A 22885-nucleotide genomic window follows, 5' to 3' on the forward strand; every position below is an offset into this window, starting at 1 on the left:
CAAAATTTTACAAGCTCTCTTTCCTAGAGTTAAAAAAGGAAAGTTTCTAAAAATTAAAACCATGTTTTAAAATTTAAAACTCTCTTATAAAATTTTCTTTTTTAACATAATGATAGAAAATTTTAATTTTAAAACTTATCTCCCTTTTTTTCTTAAACCATGAGGATAGTTAAAAAAGGAAAGTTTTAAAACTTTTAAAAACTCTTTATTAAAACATGTGGCCTAATTCAAATAAGGAAAGTTTTAAAAATTAAAATCTCTCTTTTAAAACTTATAGTTTTATACAAAGAGAAGATTTTAACACTACAAGAAATTTTAGATTTAACCACACCTAATAGACAACAGTTTTTCGAGAAACTGTTGTCTTTTTGCCATTTAACAACGGTTTTATTGAAAACCATTGTTGTTCACCATAAATTTTTTTAAATGACAACGGTTTTTAAAAAATTGTTGTCTAATGTATGTCAAAGACAACGATTTTTAAAAAATTGTTGTCTAATATATATCAAAGACAACGGTTTTAAAAAACTGTTGTCTTTTAGCGTTGCTTACATGATAATATACAACAGTTTTATTAAACTGTTGTCTATTGAATGTTGTTGAATCCCAAAAAAATAGTAGTTTTTTTTAACTTCACGGAAAAAAACTCACGAACAAAGAGTTTTTTTGTTCGCGTGAGGCTAGGTCACTGAAAATGAGCATTTTTATTAGTTATTTTGGCTCTTAGACTTAGTATTTTTACCTTCTCACAAGCTTAATTTGGTGTTTATATTATATTTTGTGAGTAGGAATTCATTTTGGACTTAATTATAAATTTTCTATAAATTGTGGAATTTAATTGCATATTTTGATGTTTGATGTGGTTTTGTAGGAAATTCAAAGAGTCATGGATTAGGATTGAACCGGATCAAATTTGGCTTGATTTGGAGGTTAAATGAGGAAGATCAATCTAAATTAATGTGGACCATTGATCAAGATCCAGTGAAATCCTGCCCCTTCATTCAGATCTAAGTGATCCAGCCTTTCATCATGATTTAAAGCGATCTGGACCGTTGATCTAGAGCTTAAGGCATCCAAGGGTTCATTCAAGAAGTGGAGCTCCAATTCAAATCCAATCCAAAAGTCCACTCTTCAAACCCAATTTCAAAAGTCCAATTTCATCCACTTAATGGATCCGGATCCCATTAACCCGAAATCTCAACTTCTCAACCCAATATCCAAAATCCAAAAGCCCACTTTTAATCCTAGGTTATTGGATTCGGATTCCTCCCCTTAACCCAAAACCCGAACCCATTAAGAAAACCCACCTCCCCTTTTCTTCCTCACGCATGGAACAGAACCCTGGAATCCCTCTTCTCGTGCGATTCTCTTCCTCGCGCCAAGCCAGGGCAGCAGCGACAACTCCCCACACCGTGCCTCCTTCTTCTTTCTTCTCTCCGGCCGGCGGCTTCTCCTTTTCTTTCACTGCCTCCGGCCGGCAAGCCAATACAGTCCACTCTTTTCTTCTTCTCAGATTCCAGCGGCGAGCGGCAGCAACAACTCGGCAGGGGGCAGCAACCTTCGACGACAGATCCGACCAACTCCACCTTGCCGGAGGGGTTCTCCGGCAAGAACCTTCACCTCCAGACGTTCTTCCTTCACTCCTGACTTGATTGTATACATTGTTTGGGATGTTGAGTTTGGTTGTGTGATCATTTATTACAGATCCGTCCGGCCAAAAAACATATGCCGCCTTCTCAACCGCCAGCCGCAACTCCCCCACCGCGCCCTCACCGAGAAGCACCCTGACGCCTCCTCCGCTGACGGCGAAGACGATCCCCTCCACTTCTCTGTGACTCTTCAACAGTCTTTGTGCTGCCTATGCTAGAACTGATAACTTCTATTAAAATCAAATGATTTCTCCCTTTTGCAGTAACATCCATTTAGTTCTTCGCTTCTGACTAATTAATATCTTTCTAGTTCCTTTGCTTTTTGAATTTTGGTGTATATGCAAGATCCAATGATTTTAAATCACATTTTCAGATTTGACTTAATGTGTAGTGTCCATCTCCATTCAGTCCCTTAGTAGATCAAGAATGTCATGCTATAGAATGTACCTCTTTTTTATTGGAGAAGATGATTCTGTTTCCATTTTGATATCAGGTTCATAAGCAAGGTGTTGCACTTGGAAGATCTGTTGACTTGACAAAATTTGATGGTTATGACCAATTGATCGAGGAGTTAGATCAGCTATTTGAATTCAAAGGAGAATTGATGGCTCTAAATAAAAATTAGATGATTGTATTTACTGATAATGAGGATGATATGATGCTTGTTGGAGATGACCCTTGGCAGTAAGCATGCTTCTACATTCCTAATGTTCTTCTCTTATGTATATATATCTTCCATTTTCTATGTATAAAGTGGATATGTTGACAACTGGTGTTGTATAATTTTCTGCAGGGAATTTTGTGCTATGGTCCGTCAGATTTTTATATACACAAAAGAGGAGGTCCAGAAGATGGATTCAAGTACCTTGAACCCAAAAAATGAAGATTGTCCTGATATGAAAGAGAATGTCAAGGAAACAAAAGGCAGTCAATCTGCATCATCATCTAATTCAAAAAACTCATAGGCTTATCCTGCAATGTAAGTAGGAATCTCTTTTTGTTTAATATAAATTGTCGTGATAATCATTTTATCCCATCATTTCCCAGGTTATTGAGATGTTTTATTTGAAAACTATGATAGGTTAGGTCCTTCTCCATTAATTCGACATTTGAAAGATAACTCCAACAGTTAATCCCCGAGTACTTCATACTCATATTACAGCTAGTCAAGTATTTATGCAACATGTTATCTGTCAATGAAAATTAAACTGCATCCTTTGCAAGAAAGACTGACAACTAGAAAAATAGTTCAATATCGCTACTAGTATTTCATGTTTGGAAATTGATTTAAGCGAGAAGTTTGCAGGCTGACGACATCTTTGCCATGTGCAATTCAATCTTTGTAGGATCTTGAAGCACAAACAAAGTGATTGTTTGTGCTTTATCTAAGTGATTGTTTGAACAGTTTTATAGCATGCATCTTGACAATTAATATAATTTTGAAGATCACTATCAAGGAAGAATGTTCAAAGGAAAGTAAAGGCTAAGGAGAAGATCACGTAATTAACTACACGGGTAGGTTTCCGTAAGAATTCAACTTTTTCTTGATCTATTCTTATGTAGTCCATGGTACACATTAAAGATTTCACTATAACTTATTTTCAGTATTCTAACATGTAAATTAAGACACTTCTGTGGATCCTCCAAACAATCTAAGTTGTGATGGATTGATATCCCTTTATGTTCCAAACCTTTGTTTTTTTTTTTTGGAGCTTGTAATTTTCATTGCAAACAATCCATATGGTGTATGAATTACATTCAGTCCAGTATAAACTTAGCACTTTCGCTTTAGAGGCAATTTATGGATTTTATTCTACAATCATGTTTACTAATTGATCAGATTGATTAAGAAGGGTGTTGGAGTAGCTTGGTAAATTTGTTTTGCTAGGTTATGATAAATTAGCATTCAGCAGAATAGATGTTTGGATTTCTTCTTCAAATCACACAGTAATATTTCTCTTGTCATTGGTGAAACAATCAATCCACTCTCATTATAACTTCCACAACAGAAAATTTTATGTTATTTGCCTACTACCAATGCAGTTTAACTGATTTTACATTGACTGAACAAGGTTGATTTTATTTAGGTATCAAAATCTCCCATTTGTTTTAGATATTACATGTCTTGTTTGTTAATTTCTCCAAACCATTATTTCTCAATTTGTTAACAAGGAAACTCATGTTAGCATAGTCATGATCAGAGCCTAATTATAGTTTACAATTATCTGAGTGTTATTGATTAACTATTCTGTTCTTTCTTCTGGTTCTTTTTTTTTTAAAAATTTGTACACTCATTTAGATGGTTTATTTGTAACGACCCGCCTTCTACTGACTACGCTGTGAGGCCGATCGCTACATTATGCTGTGCTAAATTACTATTGCGGAAATCTGGATTGATTAAAATTTTACTAAACTGATTACTGTAAAATTTGAACTTAATATTCTAGGTGTACCTAGGAGTTGTACACATGCTAGGGAAGATAATCTATGCCTCTCGGATGTCCTGCTAGTTGTAATCAGGCATTTCAATCGATCCATGAATCGATTGGGCTGTCGGATCAAGCAAGTGATCAATCCAGCTGGATACTAGCACGGAGAAAAACTCTGGATCGGTCGGCTGACCGATCCACAAGCTATCTCGCTTCTGTATGTGGCTGGATCGGTCTACCGACCGATCTAGGAGTACACAGATCCTTCTATGTGGCTGGATCGGTCTACCAACCGATCCAGGAGTACACTGATCGGTCGGTAGACCGATCCAGTGTCTCACTGATCGGTCAGCTGACCGATCAGTGAGCTTCAATGAGCTTCTGTTCGCATCTGGATCGGTCAGCTGACCGATCCAGTGGCATAACCCAGTTCTAATCGATCCGTAGATCGATCTGGGTTTCTGATTTCGCACTGAAACTCTGATTTCAGCACTAGTTCGTGCCAAAACCTCACACAACAATTATTCAATGCATGGAAAACATTCTAATATCCACTAACTAGCATTCTAACATGACATAGTGCAAGATTTATTAATTCATAGCATTTAAACCACTAGAAATGCATAAAAGTGTCTTAAGAAAAGAAACTAAGTTCTTAATTTGCTAAACTTCCTAAGGATCTTAATTCCAGGTTTCTGCCACACACACCATCTCTGCATTGACCTCCAGCTTCCTCTGCTAGTCCATCTTCCCTTTACCTTTATCTGCAGTATAAGGGAAAATAGTATCTGTAAACTTTAAGCTTAGTAAGAAACCAACTACCTCACTAAAACATGCAACGATGCAAACATGTTTTTAAAGAAATGCTATTTAAAAACATGCACTGAATTTGTTAAAGCATGGCATACTGAAGTTACATGGCATAAATACTGAAACATGGCATGCATACTAACATCTAAGCATGGAGCTATTTCATGGCATCAACTAGGAGAACTAAACTGAACTAAAACTAAAACTGAGCTAAAACTATATTCACATAACTAGATTACGAGTTTGAAAGCTATTATCATAATAAGTGAAAATAGTAATCATGTTGCTGTTTGGGCCCGGCAACTGTACTTGCTGTGCGCGCATTCCTAGCTAGACCCGGGTTTGCAAGTCCCGCATTTAGTAGGGTTTACTAGGTTATCTGAACCTAGGGACGACTATGGGAGCCCAACCCAATGGACATCTGGTCCAGTACAGTGCCACTGAAAATAAAATACTGAATATAGCTACTAATTGTTTATTTTGTTGTTTCTAGGTTATCTGAACCTAGAGCTAGGTTATCTAAACCTAGAGGCGACTGTGGGAGCCCACCCATTGGACCGTAGTCCCATGTAAGTTGAAACTAGATTAATATACTGATTTAAATGCTACTAATGCATTTAACTGAGCTGTTAAAAATATCTGAGGTAGTATTTAGCTACTCTAATCATTTTGTCGAACACTTGGGGTGCTCCAACTCTCCCCTCTAATAGGGAGACCACCTCTAGGCACCTGACAACGTCTAGAGCCTCCAACTGAAGGAGAACAATGTGTCTGGCCCATCTAGAGGTGCTCAACTAGATCCCTAATCTGCGAGGAGGGTTTAAACACACCCTGGGTGCCGAAAAATCTGTATATAGCTAAACTAAAGGCATGCAATCAAACGAAAGCCACTTATACTGCAGGTGAGGGGTTTCTTACCTCCTGTTTGGATTTCCTTACAGATCTAAGCGCTAGGTTTCCCGGAGAAGAGATCTCTTCGATGATCTTCTCGCGTCTATGCGTTCTTCTCGCGGAGAGGAGCGTCCTCGTATCCTTGATGTTGCTGGAAGATGCTCCTATGGCCCTAGGGATGGAACCCTAGGCTTGCTTGGCTTGGGCGGCGAGAGGTGAGGAAGGGAGAGGGTCGGCGGGTGAGGGTTTGAGGAGGAAAAGTCACGATCAAAATAATCTCCTCACTTAATAATTTTCCTATTTATATTTATGAATTAATTCGCCCAACTTCAATATAAATTTAATTGATTCCCTTTCCTTTCAGCACGGCCCTGCTGGGTTCAACTGGTTACTTAAGCGGTCTAAAGGTTTAGCGGACCCGAGAGGTCCCGGGTTCGATTCCCGCTTAAGCTATTTTGCTTTTCTACTTATTTTTGCTACTTCCGCTACTCTAAAAATTTCGGAAAAATATCCTAAAAATTCCAGAATAATTACAGAATATTTCTAATATAGTTTTGAGAATTTTCGGGCATTACAATCCCCCATACCTTATAAAAAGTTCGTCCTCAAACTTAGAATAATTCTGGGTACTTCTATCTCATGCTGGCTTCTGTCTCCCATGTTGCCTCCTCTGCTGTGTGACTGTGCCAAATGACTTTGACTAATGGTACTTCCTTGTTCTACAATTTCTTAACTGCTCGGTCTATTATCTGAATAGGCCGACTGTCATAGCTGAGGTCTTCGCGGGTCTGTACCGACTGGGGCTCAATCACCTGGGTGGCATCTGGGGTATGCTTCTTCAGTATAGAGACATGAAATACATTATGGACAGCTGACATTTCCTGGGGTAGCTCTAGCTCATATGCTACCTTGCCCACTCTTCTGCTGATAAGGTATGGTCCCACATATCTGGGACTTAGTTTGCCCTTCTTCCCAAAACGCATCACTCCCTTCATGGGAGCTACTCTGAGGAACACTGAATCCCCAACTGAGAACTCTAAAGGTTGCGCCATGTATCAGCATAGCTTTTCTGGCGGCTCTGAGCTGTCTCTATCCTCTGGCGGATCTGCTGTATAGCTGCTGTGGTATCTGCCACTAGATCTGTCTGAAGTTCTAGCTCTTTCTGTTCACCACTCTCATACCAGCAGATTGGAGATCTACACCTCCGCCCATAGAGAGCCTCATAAGGTGCCATACCGATAGTGGCCTGATAGCTGTTGTTGTATGCAAATTCTGCTAAACTCAGATATTTGCCCCAACTTCCCTTGAAATCTAGGGCACATGCTCGGAGCATATCCTCGAGTACCTGATTTACTCGCTCCGTCTATCCATCTGTCTGAGGATGGAAGGCTGTGCTAAACTTTAACTTCGTGCCCAAAGCTGTCTGTACACACTCCCAGAAGTGTGACGTGAACCTGCTGTCTCTGTCTAAAATAATGGTTCGTGGGACTCCATGTAATCTAACGATCTCCTTGAGATACAACTGAGCTAGCTATTCCATGGAGTAGGATATCCTGATAGCCAAGAAGTGGGCTGATTTAGTCAATCTGTCGACTATTACCCAGATGGTATCAAAACCATTCGTGGTTCTGGGTAATCCCACTATAAAATCCATAGAAATGTCTTCCCACTTCCATTCTGGTATTTGTATGGGCTGCAAAACTCCCCCTGGTCTCTGATGTTCTGCCTTAACCCTCTGACAGGTTAGGCAGGTGCTGACATATCGAGCGATGTCTCTCTTCATCCCAGGCCACCAAAAACGTTTCTTCATGTCCTGGTACATTTTGGTGGAGCCAGGATGCATCGCATAGGGAGTCTTGTGAGCCTCGTCTAGGATTTTCCTCTGTAGTTCCTCCTGATCCGGAACACATAGCCTGTCACCAAAATACAACACCCCGCTATTTGATATTCTGAACTCTCCACCTTCTGATTCTGCTAAACCTTGCTTGATTCTCTGAATTTCAGGATCCTGCTCCTGAGCTGTCTGGATGTCACCGAGCAAGGTAGACTCTAATGTCATAGTAGAGAGCTGTCCGACTATGAGCTCGAGACCAAAATCTGAGATCTCCTTCTGTAGGGGCGGTGACATGGCTACTAGAGATAATAGGGTAGCGCTGGACTTCCTGCTGAGGGCGTCTGCTACCCTATTCGCTTTTCCTGGGTGGTAGAGGATATCTATGTCGTAGTCTTTGACCAGTTCTAGCCATCTGCGCTGTCGCATATTCAGATCCTTCTGAGTCAAGAAGTACTTCAGACTCTGATGATCTGTATACACTCTGCACTGAGCACCATACAAGTAATATCTCCAAATCTTGAGAGCGAACACCACTGCTGCAAGCTCAAGGTCATGAGTAGGATAGTTCTTCTCATAATCCTTAAGTTGTCTGGAGGCATAGGCGATCACCTTGCCATCTTGCATCAGCACTGCTCCTAGTCCCTGTTGGGTTCTTCGGGCCGCGAAAACCACTTTTTCGCGTCGCGGAAACCCCGAGTCACCCAAAGCTATGGATCTCGTGCAAAGATTCGTAAACAAAATTATCGAAAAACCTTTTCTTGTACGAGTTTGTAAAAACTTTAGATCTACACTAAAGTTAAGATCATTACCCTTGTAGTGAAGCCCTTTGCGTTCCCGCTTGTCAAAGATGTCGCCGGATCTCTAGTTGTCAAAGTAGACAACCTCTATATGTATCCACACGGACACAAGTAGAAGGAGATGACCAAAACACAAGGTGTGCTAGCACCAATGGAGTGTTCGGCCAAGGAATGGGAGAAGGAGAAGAGAGAGCACCCAAGGGAGAAGAAGCGTGAATGAATCAATGAGAGGAAAATCAAAAAACCCCTTAGCCATCAAGTGGCCGGCCACTCTAGGAGGTGTAAAACCCCCACATTAATTCCAATTAATGTGGAGACCATTAAGAGTTGTAACCCCCATGAGGTGGCACTCTAGGATGATGTGGATCAACACTATTGGTCCACATCTTGCCACCTCACTAAATGTCATGGCAACAAGTGTAACCTCCTCATTTAATGTGGGCTGGCCACATTAAATGCTATGGAGGCTTGTAACCTCCATGAGGTGGCACACATTGATGATGTGGAGCAATCCTATTGGTCCACATCTTGCCAACTCACTAGTGATGTGGCAAAAAGTCAAGTCAAACATGACTTTTTCTCTTCCTCTCAAATCAAGTCAAACTTGATCAAATCTCTCTCATGGTTGATCTAATCCAACCATATGATTCAACCCAACTTAATATAATGAATCTAATTCATTAAATTAAGTTGATTTAATGAGTCATAATCTAAATTAGACTCATTGAATACATGAATCAACTTGAGTTCAACTCAATTAGCCCAATTTAGATTACTCTTAATCCAATATGATTCATCAAATGAATCTAATCCTCTTGGTTCATCATATGAACCAAATCTCCATCTAATTGTCCTTAGTGTATGACCCTATAGGTTCTTTTAATGTTGGCAATGCCCTAAACCCATTTAGGGGCATAAGTAATGAGCGGTATCTAGCAACACATCATTACTACCCAAGTTACAAGAATGTCGAGATCCGACATCACCTTGTGACTACCAATTGTGACTCCTCACAAAATATGTGACTCCTCACAAAATATGTGACAAATGTTCTTCTATCCTTGACATCTAGATTGATCAATGTGAGGCATAGACCGTGTCATCCTCTAATCAATCTAAATCTTGAACTCCAAGTAGACTCACTCGATCAAATGAGCTCAACATCTCATGTTGACTCATTTGGGCATGGCCATGCACTTCGTGGTCTAACTCTATCAAGAATATTGATGTCGCTCCCGTCATATGGGAGGGATAGATCCCATCTACATCACTCACATCCCTCCGCATAATTTATTACATACTCAGTAATCGCCTTTATAGTCCACCCTGTTATGGGTGACGTTTGATGAAACCAAAGTACATAACTCCTTATGTAGTGATCCATGGTGACTTCAGGTCAAAGGACTAATAGTCATACTAATAGCCACATGAGAAAGTATATGACACTCATATAACGATCCATGATACTTTCTCATGGCGGGTCATTCAGTATACATTCTCCAATGCATACCCATGTGTCAACTTTATATCTCTATATCCATGACTTGTGAGATCAAGTCATCGAGCTGACCTACATGCTAGTCTTATTGCATTAACATTGTCCCTGAATGTTAATACTCGACTAGGAATGATTTAGAGTAGTGTTCCCTATATCATCTCACTATCGATTCAACTAATCGATTGATATAGGTATGAACCTTCTACTCAAGGACGCTATTATACTTAGTCTATTTGGCACTAATACAAATAAGTATAATAACCAAAATCCAAATGCCTTTATTTATATAGAATATGATACAATAAGTCCAAAATACAATCATCAAATGATTGGCTCTAGGGCTCTAGTTAACAATCTCCCACTAGCACTAGTGCCAATCAGTATAGGCTCTAAGGCCTAATGACCTAGTGTGACCATCATGCTTTCTTTGTGCCAAAGCCTTGGTCAAGGGATCTGCGATGTTAGCTTCTATAGATACTCTGCAAATCTTCACATCTCCTCTATCGATAATCTCTCGAATGAGATGGAAACGTTGTAGAACTTCTGTGAACTCTGCCAGCTCATAGCACTACCATTCAAGCAAAAACACGAACCTCGACTGCGATTTTTAATCATCCTGGTCGGTCTGGAAGCTAGCATCACTGTAACCCTTTACAGCTAGCTTATCATCGCCTCCATATATCAAGAAATATTCTTTAGTCCTTCTCAAGTACTTAAGAATATTCTTGACCGCTATCTAGTGACTTTCACCTGGATCTGACTGGTATCTGCTCGTTATGCTCAAAGCATATGAGACATCAGGTCGAGTACATAACATGGCATACATGATAGATCCTATGGCTGTGGAACTACAAAAACCCTCAGGTTGTGTCATGTACACATCCTCGAGTATGTTTCCATTCAGAAAAGCGGTTTTTGACATCCATCCGCCATATCTCGGAATCTGGTCTCATCACAGCTTCCTGATAGGTGTTAGGCTCATCCTTTATGAGCACAACGTCATCATGGTCAGACACGAGAAATGAATATCTCTCAGGCTGACGACGTACCCTATCAGACCTGCGAAGAGGTATGTCTACTTGAACTGGTTGTTGTTCCTCAACTCCTTGTGGAACAATATCATCCACAACACTTTGTGGTTCCAGTTCAACTTCCATCGAGGCTCCAGTGCTATCGTTCGCATCTTGAACTTCTTCAAGATCAAAGGTACTCCCACTAGTCTTTCTAGAAACAAAGTCCCTTTCTAGAAAGACCCCAGTCTTTGCCACAACTACCTTGTGCTGACTGGGAATGTAGAAGTAATATCCCTTAGTTTCCTTGGGATATCCAATGAAATATCACTTGTCGGATTTGGGTCCTAACTTGTCTGAGACTTGACGTCGTACGTAAGCCTCACAACCCCAAATCCTCATGAAAGACACCTGGGCATCTCTCCCAGTCCATATCCTATATGGTGTCTTTATCACGGCCTTGGATGGAACTCGGTTGAGAATGAAAGCTGCCGTGTCTAGAGCATATCCCCATAGATATGTTGGAAGATCTGTGTGACTCATCATAGATCGTACCATATCTAATAGGGTGCGATTCCTCCTTTCGGATACACCATTCCACTGTGGTGTTCCAGGAGGAGTGAGTTGGGATAGGATCCCACACTCAGCTAGATAGTCATGAAACTCATGGCTTAAGTATTCACCACCTCGATCTGATCGAAGTATTTTAATACTCTTGCCAAGCTGGTTCTGTACTTCATTCTTGAATTCTTTGAACTTTTCAAAGGATTCAGATTTATGTGTCATCAGGTACACATAACCATATCTACTGAAGTCATCAGTAAATGTGATGAAGTATCTATAACCGCCTCTAGCAGCGACATTGAAAGGGCCACATACATCACTATGTATGAGTCCTAACAAATCAGTCGCTCTCTCGCTGTGCCCACTAAAGGGAGTCTTGGTCATCTTGCCTCGTAGGCATGACTCGCATATCTCATATGATTCAAAATCAAATGAGTCCAGCAAACCATCCTTATGGAGATGGGATAAGCGCTTGTCATTTATATGACCTAAGCGACAGTGCCAGAGATAGGTTTGGTTCAAGTCAGTCGACTTGATCCTTTTGGTATTTATGTTATAGATAGGGCTCTCAAGGTCGAGAATGTAGAGTCCGTTTATCAGAGGTGCACTACAATAGAACATATCTTTTAAATAAACAGAACAACATTTGTCTTTTATTATAAAAGAGTATCCTTTCTTGTCTAAACAAGAAACTGAAACTATATTCTTAGTTAATGCAGGCACATAACAACAATCGACTAACTCTAGTACAAGCCCAGAGGGCAGAGATAGAAAGTAAATCCCTACAGCAATAGCAGCAACCCGTGCTCCATTGCCTACTCGTAGGTCCACCTCGCCCTTTGTCAATGTCCTGCTATTTCTCAGCGCCTGCACATCAATACAAATGTGAGAAGCACATCCAGTATCTAATACCCAAGATGTAGAAATAGATAGATTGACTTCTATAACATATATACCTGAAGTGGAAGTCTCACTTCGCTTCTTCTTGTTAAGATCTTCCAGGTGTCCTGTGAAGTTCCTCTTCAAGTGCCCTGCTTGTCCTTGATATAGTTGACGAAGATGTGCAACCATATCGTAAGCACCCATCAACTCATGTTGCTTCTGAAGCTCATAGTTCATGGTTGCGAGCATTAGACAGGACACATCTAATGCGTCATCTTGATGCTTCTTGTAAGCATCCCGGTCAGCTCGCGTGGCAGTGGCAGGAGGAGCCTCCGGAATGGGCTGCTCCAGAACGTACAGTTTACATTCCTGAGTGAGAACTATTCTCAGGTTCCTGTACCAGTCTAGGAAATTTGCTCCGTTGAGCTTGTCCTTCTTAAGGATAGATCGCAGAGAAAAAGAATTCGTGTTCGACGTCATGGTTATCTACAATAGAAAATTTGCAGAAATAAATATCATATTCTTTAAAAATCATTTAATTAGGCCTTTAATTAAATGATGCTCCCACTGAATTCTATAATTCTTGTGGGACAAGATCCACATCATACTAACCCTTGAGTTAGCTTTGGCTAATACGCCCAAGGCTTAGTATGATCGGTAGGTAACGATTACCAATTACATCTCTATGCAACTCTTGTTTATAGAATCAATATCCGCATTTATATTAAAACTCGAGTTAGCTTTGGCTAATACGCCCGAGAGTTAATATAGATGTGATTTTGACCTATCCTTTCCAACCGTTGGAAGAATGCCTATAGCTGACTCGATCCAACCGAGTAACTAGGAATACTCAATCTAATTGAGTTTGTATTCACCCATGCGTTGATAGGCGGGACCAAGATTGTCCCTCCGTACCCTACCAAGATAATATGTATTGCTCTGCTTTGGCAGATTCAACAATACATGTGATCGAGGTAGTGATAGGTATCACGGCACGGTTAGGCATTTAGAGTTGATTCGATCTAGATCTAATCTAATTGAGAAGGATGCATCTTGTGCACGACTTAGATCTAATCTAATCGCAAGGGTGCATCATGTGCACGACTTAGATCTAATCTAATCGTTAAGGCACTAATTAATTAATTAACTATTAAACATGCATCAGATACATAACAATTAATTAATTAATCTATTTGTGATTTAGTCATGGCCCTACTACGATCTTCTCAAGCCAATGAGAAGATCGAATGGTCAACCTAGGGTCAACAGCTTCTCCAAGCTCCTCCCTTTGACCACCTTGTGTTGCTCGTGCCCGCCTCGGAACTCCGTCTCGTGTGGACCCACCACCGCTCCAATTTGTACATTACAATTTGAAACTCGAGTTACATTCGAGTCTAAATCTAATTTACAACCAGAATAAGAGAAAGGCACGACGCGCAGGCCGTGGGAAAAAAATAAAAATACAGCACACACAATCATATGACGGCACGCAGGCCGTATTATGAATTACAACGCAAATCCAATCTTATTGGGTATTTTGGGTCATGACTATCACAAATTAATATATAATTCAAAATTATATATTTTTCATAATTTTTATGTAATTTTAAAAATAATTTTTACAATTTTTATGAGTAAAATTTCCCGGCGGTCCCGTTTAGCGATTTCGGGCGCAATCGCGGAACGGATCCCCTTGCGGGGCCAGGGGCAGCGCCCCTACCCGCGATCTAACCATCGTGAGGGTTCCTTTGCGATCCAACAGCGCCTAAACCCGCTGTCCCAAAATGATTTGGGTCGAGACATTGCCGTTTCGGAAAAAATCTTCCCGGCGGGTTCGTTTTTAGCGATTTCAGGTGCAATCGCGAAGCAAATTCCCTTGCGGGGTTAGGGGCAATGCCCCTACCCATGATCTAACCATCGTGAGTTGCTCCTTTGCGATCTAATGACACCCAACCCCGCTATCCCAAACGGATTTGGGGCAAAACGAAGCCGTTTAAAAGAAAACTTTCCGGTAGCCGAAGCCTACAAGTGCCGAGACACTTGTGCTTCGCTTCTACGGAAAAATTACTCATAAAAATTCTAAAAACTCAATTTTTACAGAAAATCACAGAAGGTATATTTTTCATAAAAATACAAATGAACTCATACAAGTCTTTGCACGTGGCTCTGATACCACTGTTGGGTTCTTCGGGCCGCGAAACCCCGAGTCACCCAAAGCCATGGATCTCGTGCAAAGATTCGTAAACAAAATTATCAAAAAACCTTTTCTTGTACGAGTTTGTAAAAACTTTAGATCTACACTAAAGTTAAGATCATTACCCTTGTAGCGAAGCCCTTTGCGTTCCCGCTTGTCCAAGATGTCGCCGGATCTCTAGTTGTCAAAGTAGACAACCTCTATATGTATCCACACGGACACAAGTAGAAGGAGATGACCAAAACACAAGGTGTGCTAGCACCAATGGAGTGTTCGGCCAAGGAATGGGAGAAGGAGAAGAGAGAGCACCCAAGGGAGAAGAAGCGTGAATGAATCAATGAGAGGAAAATCAAAACACCCCTTAGCCATCAAGTGGCCGACCACTCTAGGAGGTGTAAAACCCCCACATTAATTCCAATTAATGTGGAGACCATTAAGAGTTGTAACCCCCATGAGGTGGCACTCTAGGATGATGTGGATCAACACTATTGGTCCACATCTTGCCACCTCACTAAATGTCATGGCAACAAGTGTAACCTCCTCATTTAATGTGGGCCGGCCACATTAAATGCTTTGGAGGCCTGTAACCTCCATGAGGTGGCACACATTGATGATGTGGAGCAATCCTATTGGTCCACATCTTTCCAACTCACTAGTGATGTGGCAAAAAGTCAAGTCAAACATGACTTTTTCTCTTCCTCTCAAATCAAGTCAAACTTGATCAAATCTCTCTCATGGTTGATCTAATCCAACCATATGATTCAACCCAACTTAATATAATGAATCTAATTCATTAAATTAAGTTGATTTAATGAGTCATAATCTAAATTAGACTCATTGAATACATGAATCAACTTGAGTCCAACTCAATTAGCCCAATTTGGATTACTCTTAATCCAATATGATTCATCAAATGAATCTAATCCTCTTGGTTCATCATATGAACCAAATCTCCATCTAATTGTCCTTAGTGTGTGACCCTATAGGTTCTTGTAACGTTGGCAATGCCCTAAACCCATTTAGGAGCATAAGTAATGAGCGGTATCTAGCAACACATCATTACTACCCAAGTTACAAGAATGTCGAGATCCGACATCACCTTGTGACTACCAATTGTGACTCCTCACAAAATATGTGACTCCTCACAAAATATGTGACAAATGTCCTTCTATCCTTGACATCTAGATTGATCAATGTGAGGCATAGACCGTGTCATCCTCTAATCAATCTAAATCTTGAACTCCAAGTAGACTCACTCGATCAAATGAGCTCAACATCTCATGTTGACTCATTTGGGCATGGCCATGCACTTCGTGGTCTAACTCTATCAAGAATATTGATGTCGCTCCCGTCATATGGGAGGGATAGATCCCATCTACATCACTCACATCCCTCCGCATAATTTATTACATACTCAGTAATCGCCTTTATAGTCCACCCTGTTATGGGTGACGTTTGATGAAACCAAAGTACATAACTCCTTATGTAGTGATCCATGGTGACTTCAGGTCAAAGGACTAATAGTCATACTAATAGCCACATGAGAAAGTATATGACACTCATATAACGATCCATGATACTTTCTCATGGCGGGTCATTCAGTATACATTCTCCAATGCATACCCATGTGTCAACTTTATATCTCTATATCCATGACTTGTGAGATCAAGTCATCGAGCTGACCTACATGCTAGTCTTATTGCATTAACATTGTCCCTGAATGTTAATACTCGACTAGGAATGATTTAGAGTAGTGTTCCCTATATCATCTCACTATCGATTCAACTAATCGATTGATATAGGTATGAACCTTCTACTCAAGGACGCTATTATACTTAGTCTATTTGGCACTAATACAAATAAGTATAATAACCAAAATCCAAATGCCTTTATTTATATAGAATATGATACAATAAGTCCAAAATACAATCATCAAATGATTGGCTCTAGGGCTCTAGCTAACAGTCCCAACTTCGAGGCATCACTTTATATGTCAAAGCTATCTGCGTTCTCTGGTAGAGTCAGAATAGGTGCACTGGTCAATCTCCTCTTCAGCTCGTTGGAACTGTTCTCACAGTCCTCTGTCCACTGAAATTTTCTGTTCTTTCTGGTAAGAGCTGTCAATGGGGAGGCTATCCTAGAGAAATCCTCTACGAATTTTCTGTAATAGCCTGCTAATCCCAGAAAGATTCTGATCTCACTGGCGTTCTTGGGCCTTTTCCAGTTACTCACAGCTTCTATCTTACTGGGGTCTATCATGATACCATCCTTTGAGATGATATGACCCAGGAAGGACACCTGATCTAACCAAAATTCACATTTTGTGAACTTGGCATATAACTGGTTCTGCTGAAGGGTCTTTAATACTGTTCTCAGGTGCTCTACGTGTTCTTCCTGAGTTCCTGAATAGATAAGAATATCATCGATGAACACGATGACAAACTTATCTAAATATTCCCTGAATACTCTGTTCATGAGGTCCATGAAAGTAGCTGGAGCATTGGTCACACCAAAGGGCATGACTACGAACTCGTAATGTCCATATCTAGTCCTGAATGCTGTCTTAGGTATATCCCCTTCTTTGACCTTCACCTGATGATAACCCGATCTAAGGTCTATCTTAGAGAACACTGCTGCTCCCTTTAGCTGATCAAACAGGTCATCAATTCTGGGAAGAGGATACCTGTTCTTGATGGTGACTTGGTTCAGCGCTCGGTAGTCTATACACAGGCGCATGCTTCCATCCTTCTTCTTCACGAACAATACAGGTGCTCCCCATGGTGAGTGACTAGGATGGATGAAGCCCTTGTCAAGCAGCTCCTGTAGTTGTTCATGAAGTTCCTTCAGTTCTGCTGGAGCCATGCGGTAAGGCGCTTTGGAGATAGGATTTGTGCCGGGAATGAGCTCTATCTCAAATGAGATCTCCCTGTCTGGTGCTAAGCCTGGTAACTCTTCAGGGAAAACAGCTGGGTAGTCACATACGACTCGGACCTCTGCTAGTTGTTGGTCCTTGTCCTGACTGGTATTGACTACATGTGCCAAAAATCCCGTACATCCTGAATCCATTAACCTCTGTGCCTTCATAGCTGAAAGAAACTTCTTGGCCTTTCTCTTGGGTTCTCCGATGAACTCGAACTGTGCTTCTGCTTCGGGTTGGAATGTGACTTTCTATTTATGGCACTCGATGGAGGCACCGTATTTGATCAAGAAGTCCATCCCGAAGATGACGTCGTAGTCAGTCATATTAATCACTATCAGATCACAAAAGAGCTCTCTGTCTGCTATAGTGACCGGCACTGCTCTGAGCCAGTGCGTAGACGCCATGATTTCTCCTGAGGGTAATGTCATAAGGAACTGGCTACTGAGTACCTCTAGAGGTACTGCTAACTTCTCAGCAAATGCCTTGGATATGTATGAATGGGTTACCCCAGTATCGAATAAGACAGTTGTACTTTGCTGTAAAATACTAATCTGACCTGTAACAATTGTCGAGGCATTTGCTGCGTCCTCTCTGGTGAGTGAGTAGATCCTCGCATTGGTCGTAGCTGGAGGGGCTTCTAATCTGCCCTGGCTGATATGTGGACCATCTAAATCGGCCTGCATCTGATGTAACTGAGCTGGTTGGCCTCCATACTGAATCGGCTGTGGCTGAGGAAGACTGGTCTTGTTTGGACACTGCTTGGCCATATGCCCTTCCTGTCCGCATTCAAAGCATCCTCGTGTGCCCTTACGACAAACTCCAGGATGGAATTTCCCACAAGTAGCACACTTTGGATAACTGGGCTGCTTGCTGGCTAGCCCTCCTTTTGGGTAACTCCCTGGTTTGCGCTTGTTGCTGGAGTTCCCTTTCCAGTTAGAGCCATGGGAGCTGTGGCCCTGCTGTTTCTGAGTGCTTGAGCCTCCTTGACCTTTAGCTTCTGAGAGGACTTGCTTCTGCTGCTTGATGCTATTCTGGTAATGCTCAGTGATTAGAGCACTGCTCACTAATTCTTCTGTGGTTTGTGGCCTATGAACGCCACCAGCCACGTTCATTGCTATTTCCGACCTCAGCATCTTGAGCATCAACCGGATTCGTTCCCTTTTTGTGCTGACTAATTCAGGGCATAGACGAGCCAACCTGTTGAATTTCTTCACGGCTTCTTCAACTGATAGGTTGCCCTGACGAAACTCAGTGAACTCGTCGTAGTGACGGTTGGTGACTCGCATGTGAAAGAACTCCTCAAAGAATTCCTTCTCGAAGTCAACCCATGTCATCTGGTTCACTGGGCGCTTCGCTCTGATTCTCTCCCACCACATATGTGCATCTCCTGTCAGACAGAAGGAGGCGCACTTCACCTTCTCATGTTCTGGCTAGTCCAGAAGCTCCATCGTACTTTCCAGTGTTTTGAACCATGCCTGAGCATCCCATGGTTCATTGCTGCCTGAGAAATTCTCTGGCTTAACTCTCTGCCACTGGATCAGATAGGCTTCTCTCTGCGTTCCTGCTGCTGGGGATACTGGTGCCGTAGGCTGGACTGGTGGAACCTCTAAGACCACTGGTGTCGCTAAGTTAGACTCCGGGGTGACAGTGGGGGTGTTCTGCTGACTAGCCTTTAAGGTGGCTATTTCCTGTTGCTGTTCAGCTAGCTGTAGCTGTAACTGAGCCACTAGTGCTGTAAGGTCTGGGGGAGGCACTGAACTGCCTGCTTCATGCTGGGGCTCAGTAGCTGGTGCCCTTCTAGCTGGGCGTCCTCGTGCCATTTCTAAAGACATAGAGGATAGGACATGCATAACTAATACAATCATAATTGTATAACTATTGCTATCATGTTATATACTATCATATACTAACATGCATTAGTTATCTATAAACATGAGCTATAACAAGAAAGCAAGAAACATAAATAAAGTAGAGGTATTCTTACTAGGAAGCTGCAGGTACAATGCTGATGTGTGTGTAGGAAGTATGGAAACTGCTCTGATACCACTCTGTAACGACCAGCCTTCTCCAGGAGTACATTAGTTCTACTGACTAGGCTGTGAGGCCGATCGCTACATTATGCTGTGCTAAATTACTATTGAGGAAATCTAGATTGATTAAAATTTTACTAAACTGATTACTGTAAAATTCGAACTTAATATTCTAGGTGTACCTAGGAGTTGTACACATGCTAGGGAAGATAATCTATGCCTCTCGGATGTCCTGCTAGCTGTAATCAGGCATTTCAATCGATCCATGAATCGATTAGGCTGTCGGATCGAGCAAGTGATCGATCCAGCTGGATACTGGCACGGAGAAAAACTCTGGATCGGTCGACTGACCGATCCACAAGCTATCTCGCTTCTGTATGTGTATGGATCGGTCTACCGACCGATCCAGGAGTACACAGATCCTTTTGTATGTGGCTGGATCGGTCTACCGACCGATCCAGGAGTACACTGATCGGTCGGTAGACCGATCCAGTGTCTCACTGATCGGTCGGCTGACCGATCAGTGAGCTTCTGTTCGCATCTGGATCGGTCAGCTGACCGATCCAGTGGCAAAACCCAGTTCTGATCGATCCGTAGATCGATCTGGGTTTCTGATTTCGCACTGAAACTCTGATTTCAGCACTAGTTCGTGCCAAAACCTCACACAACAATTATACAATGCATGGAAAACATTCTAATATCCACTAACTAGCATTCTAACATGACATAGTGCAAGATTTATTAATTCATAGCATTTAAACCACTAGAAATGCATAAAAGTGTCTTAAGAAAAGAAACTAAGTTCTTAATTTGCTAAACTTCCTAAGTATCTTCATTCTAGGTTCCTGCCACACACACCATCTCTGTATTGACCTCCAGCTTCCTCTGCTAGTCCATCTTCCCTTTACCTTTATCTGCAGTATAAGGGAAAATAGTATCTGTAAGCTTTAAGCTTAGTAAGAAACCAACTACCTCACTAAAACATGCAACGATGCAAACATGTTTTTAAAGAAATGCTATTTAAAAACATGCACTGAATTTGTTAAAGCATGGCATACTGAAGTTACATGGCATAAATACTGAAACATGGCATGCATACTAACATCTAAGCATGGAGCTATTTCATGGTATCAACTAGGAGAACTAAACTGAACTGAAACTAAAACTGAGCTAAAACTATATTCACATAACTAGATTACGAGTTTGAAAGCTATTATCATAATAAGTGAAAATAGTAATCATGCTGCTGTTTGGGCCCGACAACTGTACTTGCTGTGCGTGCATCCCTAGCTAGACCTGGGTTTGCAAGTCCCGCATTTAGTAGGGTTTACTAGGTTATCTGAACCTAGGGACGACTGTGGGAGCCCAACCCAATGGACATCTGGTCCAATACAGTGCCACTGAAAATAAAATACTGAATATAGCTACTAATTATTTATTTTGCTGTTTCTAGGTTATCTGAACCTAGAGCTAGGTTATCTAAACCTAGAGGCGACTGTGGGAGCCCACCCATTGGACCGTAGTCCCATGTAAGCTGAAACTAGACTAATATACTGATTTAAATGCTACTAATGCATTTAACTGAGCTGTTAAAAATATCTGAGGTAGTATTTAGCTACTCTAATCATTTTGTCGAACACTTGGGGTGCTCCAACTCTCCCCTCTAATAGGGAGACCACCTCTAGGCACCCGACAACGTCTAGAGCCTCCAACTGAAGGAGAACAACGTGTCTGACCCATCTAGAGGTGCTCAACTAGATCCCTAATCTGCGAGGAGGGTTTAAACACACCCTAGGTGCCGAAAAATCTGCATATAACTAAACTAATGCATAGAAAACCAAACGGAAGCTACTTATACTGCAGGTGAGGGGTTTCTTACCTCCTGTTAGGATTTTCTTACAGATCTAAGCGCTAGGTTTCCCGGAGAAGAGATCTCTTCGATGATCTTCTCGCGTCTACGCGTTCTTCTCGCGGAGAGGAGCGTCCTCGTATCCTTGATGTTGCTGGAAGATGCTCCTATGGCCCTAGGGATGGAACCCTAGGCTTGCTTGGCTTGGGCGCCGAGAGGTGAGGAAGGGAGAGGGTCGGCGGGTGAGGGTTTGAGGAGGAAAAGTCACGATCAAAATAATCTCCTCACTTAATAATTTTCCTATTTATATTTAGGAATTAATTCGCCCAACTTCAATATAAATTTAATTGATTCCCTTTCCTTTCAGCACGACCCTGCTGGGTTCAACTGGTTACTTAAGCGGTCTAAAGGTTTAGCGGACCCGAGAGGTCCCGGGTTCGATTCCCGCTTAAGCTATTTTGCTTTTCTACTTATTTTTGCTACTTCCGCTACTCTAAATATTCCGAAAAAATATCCTAAAAATTCCAGAATAATTACAAAATATTTCTAATATAGTTTTGAGAATTTTCGGGTGTTACATTATTATTCTTGTTGTGATGAATTCAGGTCTAGTGAAAATACTGAAGAAGTATGACAAGAGAACAGCAGCACTTATCAGGCAGCCCTTCATCGAAAAGGTGCTGCAGCAGCCATTCTTTACAACTGATCTCCTATACAAACTCGTGAAGGAGTGTGTGGCTATGCTCGACCACCTCTTCCCCAGCAACAACCTGTCAATTTCAGCAGAATGCGACAGACAAAATGGAGTGCCAAAGCCGGCACAATCAGGTGGGAGGGTTCCGGAGTTGGAGGAGATTAAATATATGCAGAGCTTATACATGAAGAGCACCGTAGCAGCGCTGCGGTCCTTGAAACAGATTAGGAGCAAAAGTTCAACAGTCAAAACAGATTAGAAAATCTCGTGTTGTATTGTTCTACCTTTGTTTTAATAGTGTTATCATTTTGTTGGTTGCTTATGAAATTTTGTTGGCTGCTTATGAAATTTCTTCAGAATGTTATAGATATTATTTTTGAATGTTAGAAAATTGTATATTAAATTTTATTTTGAAATTTAGTATTTTGAATGATTTATAATATTGGAAAATTGTGTATTAATTTTTTTTTATTTTTTATCTAAAAAAGACAACGGTTTTTCACCGTTGTCGTAGATAGTTTAAAACTGTTGTTGAAGACCCTGTTATTAAAGGTAGACGCTCAAAGACAACGGTTTTTCACCGTTGTAAAACTGTTGTCTTTGCCTTCAAAGACAACGGTTAAAAACTATTGTCTTTGGGCACCCCTTTTAACAACACGACCTTTAACAACAGTCCGAAAGGGGCTACGACAACGGTGAAAAACCGTTGTTGTTAGGCTTTTTTCTTGTAGTGTAAAAAATTCAAAACACCCCTCCTATTTGAATTAATCTTGGCCGGCCCCTACAAGCTTGATCACTAAGCTATAGGGCCGGCCCCTATAAGAGGATGTGGCC

At 41.3% G+C, this 22885-nt stretch overlaps 1 protein-coding gene across 6 annotated transcripts; it reads left to right on the forward strand.

Moving 5' to 3' along the window:
- Positions 1–1964: 1964 nt before the first annotated feature.
- LOC122055788 (SPX domain-containing protein 1-like) lies at positions 1965–22314 on the forward strand. Of its 6 annotated transcripts, none has more exons than XR_006132951.1 (4): positions 2172–2333; positions 2443–2628; positions 2956–3174; positions 21964–21989. XR_006132951.1 is itself a non-coding variant. In XM_042617449.1 (3 exons), the coding sequence occupies exons 2-3, from the start codon at positions 2556–2558 to the stop codon at positions 22308–22310; spliced, it is 420 nt and encodes a 139-aa protein (XP_042473383.1). In that variant the 5' UTR covers positions 1965–2333; positions 2443–2555; the 3' UTR covers positions 22311–22314. The 6 variants fall into 6 exon arrangements, 1 of the variants encoding a protein (XP_042473383.1); XR_006132946.1 differs by having other exon boundaries at positions 2956–3164; XR_006132952.1 differs by having other exon boundaries at positions 3095–3164.
- Positions 22315–22885: the final 571 nt, after the last annotated feature.

This window comes from Zingiber officinale, chromosome 1B (genome assembly GCF_018446385.1).
Source record: "Zingiber officinale cultivar Zhangliang chromosome 1B, Zo_v1.1, whole genome shotgun sequence".
NCBI lineage: Eukaryota > Viridiplantae > Streptophyta > Magnoliopsida > Zingiberales > Zingiberaceae > Zingiber > Zingiber officinale.